The sequence below is a fragment of the Periophthalmus magnuspinnatus genome, chromosome 4 (genome assembly GCF_009829125.3).
Source record: "Periophthalmus magnuspinnatus isolate fPerMag1 chromosome 4, fPerMag1.2.pri, whole genome shotgun sequence".
Lineage (NCBI taxonomy): Eukaryota > Metazoa > Chordata > Actinopteri > Gobiiformes > Gobiidae > Periophthalmus > Periophthalmus magnuspinnatus.
Window position 1 is genome coordinate 9207470 of NC_047129.1, and position 10501 is coordinate 9217970.

Genomic DNA, 10501 nt, shown 5'->3' on the forward strand with positions numbered 1-10501 from the left:
GCAATGAAAGGAAATTGTTTCAGGAAATAGACAGGCCCAAGTACATCTGTAATTCAATATGAGTGGTAAATAGGCCTCTGCATTGGCAAGAATCATGTGATAGTATTTTACATATACTGCATCATCAGCATCAGTATACCAATAACAATGTAACATCAGACATTGCATATTCTAATATCACAAATCTATCACCATCTCAGGCATATAGCTGCAGAGAAACTTACAAGCACCCTTCACAGGAAGTGACTGAATACAGATCACATATTAGAGCATCCAAAAAGCTTTATAGCGGTTTTGATATAGACAAAGACTCACAAAGTAAACTGAATATATTAGTAATGTAGATATTTGATAGTCTTAGCAGTAAATAGTGATAAGTAGGCAAATATTTATAGCAGAGCATGCCTAGTTTCCTTCACCCAGCTTTGGAGTCAAGTGTGCTGCCATGTGCAATTGGAGTTGAAGTAAAAGAGAGAGGCTTGAACAAAAGGAGGATTAGTGTGGGTGCTGGCGGTGTGGTCCAAATGAACAGAAAGGGCAAAGAGGTTGAATGATAGAGCATAATCAGCCTGGTGAGTGCTCAACAGCACACTAGGGAGCAGGGAGCAGTGGGAGAGGCAGTACTTACAAAGGCAAAACTTCAAGGGATAAGTGCATGGACTGAAAAGACTGAGGACAGATTGGGGAAAATAATGTTTGATGCGAGAAAAGTACAAGTGAAATGCCCCCAGACAGCAATATATACAGGGAGCCAGAGAAATATATACAGGGAGCCAGAGAAGTTGAGAGGTAAATGAGTAGGATTTAAGTCTGCTTATGTCACAAGAACATCATTTTACAGTAATCAATGAAGGCTTATTCCTGCTCTACTACTGCCCAGTCAGAAGTTCTGCAGTTGGCGCCTGCTGCATAGGATGAAATGTCTTAAGTCTCACTGGTGAGACAGTCCCTTCACAAGAGAACTGTTTCACACCAAGACCTAATCAGAGCCATCCAAAAAAACATAATTCAGAGCATTCTCTGTAGACATATATGTGTTTTATGTTGAATATTATAGCCAAAGAAACACTTCCATGGAGAGACATTGCACACTTTAAGTGTGGATTGATGACTCTTGATATTTCACAGTAAATGAATGGAGGGGAAATTAAGTGTAGGTATATGCCTGTAGGAGTGTCCTCCAGCCCCTAACTGGCCATTAAGGGCCTAGAGGTAGGCTCTATGCCCTAAAATCTCCAATGTCCTAATCCCTTTAATGTATGTTTTTAGGTCAGCTCTATGTTTGTCTACCATCTTCCCAAAAGTTACCTCATTCACTAAAACATACAACTTGTGCAGTATATATCTGTGTATTATTGCAGTTAATACCATCAATACATTGCAGTATATATTTGCAGCACTAGATCTACTTAGATTATGATATTATTTGTCAAGATGGCCTAGTTGCAAACTGGGGTACTGCTGCAATGACAGTAGTTCCTGATGAAGAAATGTACTTGCACAAATATATTAAGGCCCACAGTGTGTCAGAGGTGTCCCTCTGACACACTGTGGGCCTTAATATATTTGTGCAAGTCACTCTGTTACATTTTAATTACACCAGTCTCTTGTAGTCGACCTCTAGTGAGCCTTATTAACACTTGGGCTTCTGTTCAGGAGCTATGTAAAAAACATCATTAACTATTACAAGCATCAGCATATTATAGTTGCTATGGAAACAAAGGTGAAAAATGTGACGTGCAAAGTGGCGTTGTTGGTACCATACCACTGAGATCAAAGGAAGTTATAGTAAATTTACATTGAGTCTGGCTTAATATTCGCATCTGTAAATAAGTAGTTTAGTTGAGTGTGCTTTTTCAAGAAACTGTGCTTTCAGAGAACAAAGAAGGTTATAACTGATTTGAAGAAAGAAGGTTTTTGGGGCCATACAAGCACCCTAGTCACACTTCAGGTGTACCATGTACTTTTGACTTTGAAGATAACTTACCGTAAATTTCGGACTACAGAGCGCACCTTGATATAAGCCGCACCAGCTAAATTTGAAGAGAAAATCAATTTTGTACATATATAAGCCGCACCTGAATAAAAGCCGCAGGTTTTCATATTGTAACATGAGATATTTACACAGAAAGACGGTGCACCGACACGCTTTTTTTAAACTGTGCCTGAAAATTGGAACCAACACGACAACAACACGGGATGAACACATCTGCAGGTTTAGAAAATAAAGCTGCACCAACACGGAAAATCTGCTTTTATTTCCTCTGAAAACTTTTGTCGTCTTTTTACATTGACCAAGTTGGATTCATTGATGTCGAGCTCACGTGCAGTGGCTCTATTTCAGGGGTCGGCAACTCGCGGCTCTGGAGCCGTATGCGCCTCTTTCAGCCTTATACTGCGGCTCTGCGTGGCTTGGGAACTGACACAGACACAGCTCACAGTCCTGCGTAAAGAGCCCTGATTTTCAGACGCTGTGCGCACAGGGGTCAGGAGCAACTTTGGCCCGTCCCTAATGACACACTAATAAGCTCGTCCGTAGATGTATCATGAAAATCCTGCTGGAAATCGCCACAGAAATCTATTTGATGTAGTAGCAAGTATATTATCTGCTCTTGTCTCCGCGGTGACGTATCACGTATAACACATCAGACACGACGCACAAAAGTAGAGCCACAAGCGAGTGAAAATGAGCCAAAAACAAAAGTCTTTGGAGATCTTTTTAACAAAGGGGAAAAGGACAACTGAGGAGCCAGAAGAAGAGACTACGACCTCCAAGAAAAAGAAAGATAAATTTAACAGACAATGCCTACTTAAAATCTGGGTTTGTCGCTACAGGTGACTCACGCACAGAGTCCGCTCTGCGTAACATACGGGAAAAGCAAATAAGGCAATGAAACCTTCAAAACTGCTTTGGCACATGGAGAATAAGCACCTGGGATTAAACGATACGCTACGAGTTTTTTTGTTGTTGTTTTTTTAAAGAAACTGCGGAGTAGAGTAGACATAATCACATAATCAGCGCGATGCATGATGCAGCGGTTTGGTGAGTTGTATTTTTTTAATGCACTTAAGTTGTTTTTGCCATATTTATCTGCCACGTGTAGAAGGCTTGTCCGTGAAAGTAAAACCTACATTATTCCGTTACATTATTGTTATTATACAGTGTTATCTTCATTTTAGATGTCAAAAAGTATTTGCGGCTCCCAGTGTTTTATTTTATGTGGAAAGTGGGTCCAAATGGCTCTTTGCGTGTTAAAGGCCGACCCCTGCTCTGTTTCCTTTCTGTTTCTTTATCTTAAAAACTGCATCATATCCATTTCATGATGCGCAAAATGATCGTTCAAAATCAAAACTAGTGAATTCTTCAGAGCAGAATCTTTCCCCACGTCTGTCTCACTTTTACGTTTACAGCTAGAGAGCGCCCCCCAGGGGCCGTTATCCAGTAAAATTCCATATATAAGCCGCACTGCTGTAAAAGCCGCAGGGTTCAAAGCGTGGAAAAAAAGTAGCGGCTTATAATCCGAAATTTACGGTAGTTCATCTGAATTAAGTTCATCATGTTAGTATTATAGTAATTTTGTAGAAAATAGGAAAATTACCCATTTTAAACTTAAAGTTAAATATTAATATGACATTTCAAATCATAACTATACTTTATCATGACAAGGTCAATAATTTCATACACGTAATGTGAATAATTACATACCCATAAGTAAAATACTTTACACTGTGGGCTAAATAAGGAACTTGGATTCTATATAACTAAGCTATAAGCCAAATGAAAAGAAGAGGACACAATGTTAGAATTTACAGCAAAAGAAACATTAGGAAAGGGGGCCCCCTGCTGGTCTGTGCAAATCATTACATATATACCTGTACTGTTTTGCAGCTACGCAAAACTAAAAACAAGTAGATACTTACCTGGTAATAACTCGTGGTGAGCAGCTTGGATTGCGTCCCATACATTCCAACGCCGCACAGTAGGATCCAACATTTGGCTTTAGACCCGCCTCTTCCAGCAAAATAAATATGCGGCCAATATGATTCAGTGTGCCCTAATGAAAACAGCAATAACACATGTTTCCATCATGATTACAAACACAATCATGACTGTACAAAATGGAAAATTAATATAAAAATAAAACTACTCACCTTTTTGGCCCAAACCCGCATCATGATGTTATAGATGTCTGTATTGAGATGCTTCCGCCTGCTCATGACTCTGTGTTGGCTGAGCAGGAAATGATGTGCGCGATCAGTGTCCCCCACAAACACGCAGGCCTCCAGGTACGAGTGGATGCTCTGTTGGATCTCTGCAGCATATGTGCCATTATCCTGTAGTGCCTCTGTTATATGTGTTGTATTTGAGGAGGACCATTCCCTTAACTGTTCATTCAGTCTTTTCTCCAGCTCTTCAGCCTCTGCCAGAGCATTTGCTCTCCCCTCAGTTTCTGTTATACTGTTAGTTGAGCCTTCTTCATTCAAAGTTACATTTATTAAACGATTTGTATTCCTTTTGGAAACCTTTTGTGACAATGCAGCAGTTTTGACTACAGTGGCAGAAGTTGAAGAAACAGCTGTACGAATTTCATCAGACAGTTTCACGCGGTTTTTAGTTTTCTTTTTTGAGGGTGCAGTCTTTTTAGCTATGGTAGAAATGGTTTTATGGGAAGTTCCAGGAAGCATTTGGCTGCCTTTGCTCACTTTAGTGTCCTTAGCAGTCTTCTGCATTTTCTGCTGTAGATTTTGTTCTTTCTTAAGTTTGTTTTTCTTTTCCTGAGAGAGTTTCTGCATCCAACGACTGGGCTGGGACTTTGAGGAAGATTTTGACATGCTTGATTTGGACTGGTCTGCTTTGGCCTGAGGCTGGCTTTTGGGACTTCTACCAGATAAAGCTCCTGTTCCAGAGGAGGGAGCAGAGACAAACTCCACTTTTGCATGTTGGACATCTACAATGATGTCAGATTGGAGCTGCTGGATTCTGGCTTCAAGAACTAAAGGAGACAGCACAGAAATAGATAATTCATTTGAAATAGCAATAGCGTGCAATTACAGACGAATCAGAATCACAGACGACATACAATATTTTTTAAGTATCTTATTTGACTGCATATCTACAGGTCCCTGTCTATGAAGGAAACAAGTACTGTGACGACCTGAAATGAATATTCCTGTTTTGACAAGTGTAAAACCTATGAATGATAATGGCATTGGTGCATGTACAATCAAGTAAAATTATAGGCTAGAAACAATTATTCTCTACTTTCAAATCATGAACTTGATGCCACAGAGCAATAAACCATTGTTACGTTTCCACAGGTTCAGTGAAATGCAACATACTTTCTTGTGCAAAGTTCTCAAGTAAATTATTAAATAATACGCAGGCTCATTTATGATACAAGTATACACGAAGAGTAAGCGCAAGAAGAGCTAAACTAGGTGAAATGTGCTGTCTCATTGGTTGACTATTAATGCAGAATGTACATCATCTATAGGCAAGCCCTTAAAAGTAGCACTATGTAACTTTTCTGGTGTAGGGTCTGTCACCTTGGAGTGTTCCACAGTATTGCTTAGTAACTACCTGTCTCCGAGGGCACAACAGACCAGGTTACAAGTCAGATTTTATTTATTTTTTCGGTCATTTTGAGCAAGAAAACATCTGTAATTTGATAATTGCAAGTTAATGGAGGAAGTTAATGAGATTCCAAGCAAAGTAATAACGTCGGTCACCGGCAACGTTACATAGTGCACCTTTAAAGCCTATGCACAGTAGACACCATAACATTACATTTTTATCGGTCAAGCTCACCATCAACTAGAGACTGTTCCAGGAAACGTTTCTTGTTATCATCTGTCTTGGGAATCAGAAATGATATATTTCTTCTTTGCAGGTTCAGATGGGGTTCTGCCAGTAATACATTGAAACATATCATTATAAAACCTCTCTAATTTTAGTGCAGTACACACGAGGACACATAGTAGTCATGTTACAGACAGGGATCAAACACTACTATAGATAGTCTAGTCTAGAGAATATTTTCTTTTCCAACAGCCATATCAAGGCGACAAGATCCGAGCATAAAATTAATAATACACAAAGGTTTATTGTAGTGATGGGGGTGCATAGCGTATCCTTCAGCTCACCTGTAATTCGTCTCGACGCGCAGTTTCTTAAGGTAAGGCACAGAGGACAACAATTCACTGGAGACGCTCCCACAGTATACTTCTCCATCAAAATGCGGCTACCCTTCACACATTTAGTAAAGGCACACACTCTGAGAAGCGACATGTTGACATCTCATAACCGCATTACTTCTCCGCACCGTGCATGTACGCCGCCATTTTGTTCCAGACCAAAGTAATCGCGTACGATTCATCAACGAGTGTCAGGCGACGCAACAGATAACAGAACCGTCGATTATGCACTTCGAAAAGTAATGGTAAAATAATGTGAAGTAATCTCAGCAGGTAAATGACACTTTCATAGGCTTTTCATGGGTTTCAAGCAATGGCAACCGTCCTCCCTGGTCATAGCAACTAAACAATTAAAATAAAAATATGATATTTTTTGAATGGGGAAAGACCCATAAATACATGTCCCGGAAATTTATATATAGGCCTAAATTTGACTATTTTATAGCATTAATGTGGCTCTACTGAAATGGTGGGATATTTTCCAAGTAACAGGAAGAGGGACTGGCGCCTAATGCAGAACCCTATCTGTCATATCTAGGACTTTTACAAGGTAATATTCATATAAATTGATTGTATTTCGTTCATTTATGAGGTTAATAGTTCTTTTGCATAATTCATTTATTTACATTTGACATTTTAACTAGAGATGCACAGAACCAATACTGGCATCAAATATCGGCGCTGATACAGTACAATTAGCCGGATCGAGTATCGGTTCCATCACATGGTTTAAGATGATATCCTCGTTGGGCCTTTAATTTACATTCAAGACTATTCACAGCCCAAAACGTAATGTTTGAACTTTTATTCATACCAAGCGATTTTGTAGTTATTTGAAGGATAAATGACACATGTCACATAAATGACAATGTCACATAACACAGTTGGATCTCTTGTGTAATAAGTTATTGGCATATAGACCTACTCAGAGTCAAAGTATCGAAATCAGTATCGGAACTTAAAAAGCTGGATCGGTGCATCCCAAATTTTAACCTATAGGTGGCAGTCTCACTATGATCAACGAAGAAAAGGTTGAGACAAAACCTAAAGCAGCCATTGATTTGAATGTTATCTTGTACAAGCAATTGTAGGTGCCAATTATGTTCTTGAAAGTTTTGGGGTTTTTTTAGCTTTAAACAACTTAGCCGTTTGACTGTGTAGGCCTATGTTTTGGAGTATACCAAATAAAAATGTTTTGTAGTAAACATTTGAGTAAAAATTGATGATGGAAAAATGAATTGTTTTAGTGAATGCAATAGTATCAGCAATTGCAGTATAAGGGGTAATGGTGAAAGTGCAGCTGGACATAGCAATAGCATCAGGACTACTTGAAATTTTACTATGGAGTCTTTGATTGTCTATACTAAATTTAGTTGTTTTCTTATGAAAATGACTATAAATCGTAAAGTAGCAATCATGATAAAATGATTTACTATACTTTCATACATTTGCAAAGGTAAGACCCCATTCTGACCAATTCTTTCACTGCCCTCTGAAAGTCATTAGTCCTTCTATTCAACCAACAGCTTTGAAGTTCAAAGATCATACAGTTTAAAATCAAGTGTGACTTTGCTCCAATCCGGGAGTTACACTAAATTTATCTTATTCATATCCTGTATACTTTTTGACCCCCAGCAGCGTCAGCCTCCCCTTGTCATGCATCCATAAAGCATTCTTAAACACTTTAGCGGCCCTTTGTGTCTCGGCGGGCTGGAGGTTAACACAAGCACTACTTGACAGAGTGGCAGGCATGGAGGGGGTTGCACAGGGAAATGAGGTCCAGGCAGTACATCTTTTCTCAGTGGAGGCAGAGGCCGGGAGCTCAGCGGTAGGTGTCTGCTGCTGAGCTGTAGGTGAGGATCAGGAGGTGTTTGTTGCCACGGTTCACAAGCAGGGCCCCTCGACACTGCTGTTTGATGTGGTTGGCCCCTGTCGGCGGCTGGCTCTTAGCGCTGGTGTGACAGTCATTGCCGGGTGAGTGACTGTCAATGCCTCTGCGCACAAAAGAGGAGAAGACAGGCATTCATGGAGCCTGATAATGGCCAGGCCACGACAAGGCTGCCATTCTCATACACTTTGATCATGCAGATTCTTTTGCACACCTTTGTAGGGGACTCCCTATTTGTTTAACAGATGGAGAGAGGGCTGCTTTTCAAACAGCTTCACCTGGCAAGGAATACTTGATGGACATACTTTTCAGTGAAATACTTGGTAGATGCTTTTTGCAAGAGGCTTTACATTACTTACAGGTAATGTGTGACCAGTTCCATCAGTTTTTTTGTGATGGTTAAGATTTTTTGTTATATTCACTATATATAATTTCATATCAGTCTTGAGCTGGGCTAACTAAGGGTTGAAAAAAATAAAAAATACTGAAAAAAATAAATAGGACACATTTCGACCTTTCAAGAATAGTTTTAAACTGGCTTTGATCAATATCAGAGCTAGTATAAGATCACATAGTAATAAGAGAAAAAAATGCTAATATTATCTACATCATTAGTAGTAAGCCTAAACGATGAAGAACTGCGGATACTTAAGTGTATTAGTGCTAATTACACCAGTGCAGACATCACAGAGGCCTGCAGACTAATGCTCAGGCCTTTCCTGGACTTCTGTGAGTCACATAGCTTCCCACACATTTAAGATGGCTCCAATTAGTGAGTCATTGTTCTTCTGTCATTTTATTTACAAGCATTAACAGCATAATAGTCTCAATTTACCAATACTGAGTTCAAATAAAGCTTGATATTTACATTAGGCTACTGTACATACACAAGAGCAACATTTTCTTCAGATAATGCTGCTGTAATGGACTTTTTTCCTACCATCCTGGCATGATGGTCACTACCCAAAATGCAGATAGATATGGATGAATGGGTATTTTATTGATCCAGAAAGATCATATTGAGGAGTGAGATGCATGTATTTTTATGTGGATATTTGCAGAACTATATAATCACCATAGTTAATGGGCACAATTATAAAAAAGGCAAATCACATACAGACACAAAGAAGAGAACTATAAAGAGCTTTTGTGTTAACACCAAGCTTAGAAGATAAACAATTAAATAATATTGAAGGCATTTTGAGAAAATCCCAAAACAACATTCAGTTTCTAAAGTCACAAAGGAGAAGTAAATACATATACATATATATGGATATTGTACATGTTGTTTTGAAGATATGCTAAATTAGAGTACTGAGTACAGGGTACAGCAGACTTTGGGAATAGTTGTCTTAGTACATTTCTGATGGATTGACATAGTAGCTGAATATTGTTTTCGGGATATTGAGATATTCATCATCGCCAATATTGCCCACCCCTACTGAGGTGCCATGTTAGAGATACACTGTGCTCTCTTGTTAAGTACAGGTCAAACATTTTGATCCAAATCAACAGCTTTCAAAGGTGTATCCTTCCTATTTCTTCTATGAGGGCATCATATCACTATTCATTGGCTTGGGGGACAGGCCAAAACTTCTTTGGGGCAAAAGGAAGTAAAAGACAGAAAGATACAATGGTGAGCAAGCAGAAACACAGTTAATAAAAGGCAGCCATTAGCAGGGGATTGTGGATGCTGAGGCGAAGGTCAGGTTTCAGCTCTTTTGAAGACTTTGATGATACAAAACAGGCCTCATTATAGCGATATTATCTCTATTCATACACTTACTGAGGCTCTTGGAAACCTGCTGGGAAACATTAGGTTCCTACACTGGGGAGCATCCTGATTGGACACTGTGGCCCATAGCTCCGGGCACACCCACCTAACCTCAAAAGTCTATCAAAGAAAAGACATGCTGAATAACAATATAACAAGAAGACACAGCCCTAAGGGTCAAAGCCAAATATTATTATTAAAACATATTATAAAGCACCACTCAACAATCTCCTGCTGCATCTGATATAAAGCTATGACTCCAGAACTACCACATGCCTACGCATCTTGAATGAGTTTGGCTCATTTAGAGACAGGTAATCACCAAGTGAAATAGGAAATTGAGCTCACTGAATATGAATATGGTATAGTATTTTTAGTTCATTTATTTGATTACATTCTATCCATTTGGGAGCGATCTATGGTCAATCCTGACTGAAATCATATACCTTAATGCATCAATGCTCAGTGTTCTCCCTGGGGTAAAAGGTCCATGCTAATATGTTCTAATCAGTATTTACTATTTTAAACAGAGGCAGTAAGAAACTAAAGATATCAGGAACAATGCGGTGGACATCCACAAACCCCGGTTGTTACAGAAGTATGGCACGTACTTTGCATACGGCCAGGTGAGTATGTCGAGGTAA

The 10501-nt window shown here is 39.3% G+C and overlaps 1 protein-coding gene across 1 annotated transcript in view; it reads right to left on the minus strand.

The window, feature by feature from the left end:
- Positions 1-6350, minus strand: part of polrmt (polymerase (RNA) mitochondrial (DNA directed)) — a 43998-nt gene extending 37648 nt beyond the window's left edge. The window contains exons 1-4 of the mRNA XM_033965570.2: positions 6145-6350; positions 5810-5905; positions 4153-4994; positions 3922-4055 (exon numbers count right to left, since the gene is read on the minus strand). Coding sequence (XP_033821461.1) covers positions 3922-4055; positions 4153-4994; positions 5810-5905; positions 6145-6289 — 1217 coding nt within the window. The 5' untranslated portion in view covers positions 6290-6350. The remainder of the gene's footprint in view (positions 1-3921; positions 4056-4152; positions 4995-5809; positions 5906-6144) is intronic.
- Between the last annotated feature and the right edge of the window lie 4151 nt (positions 6351-10501).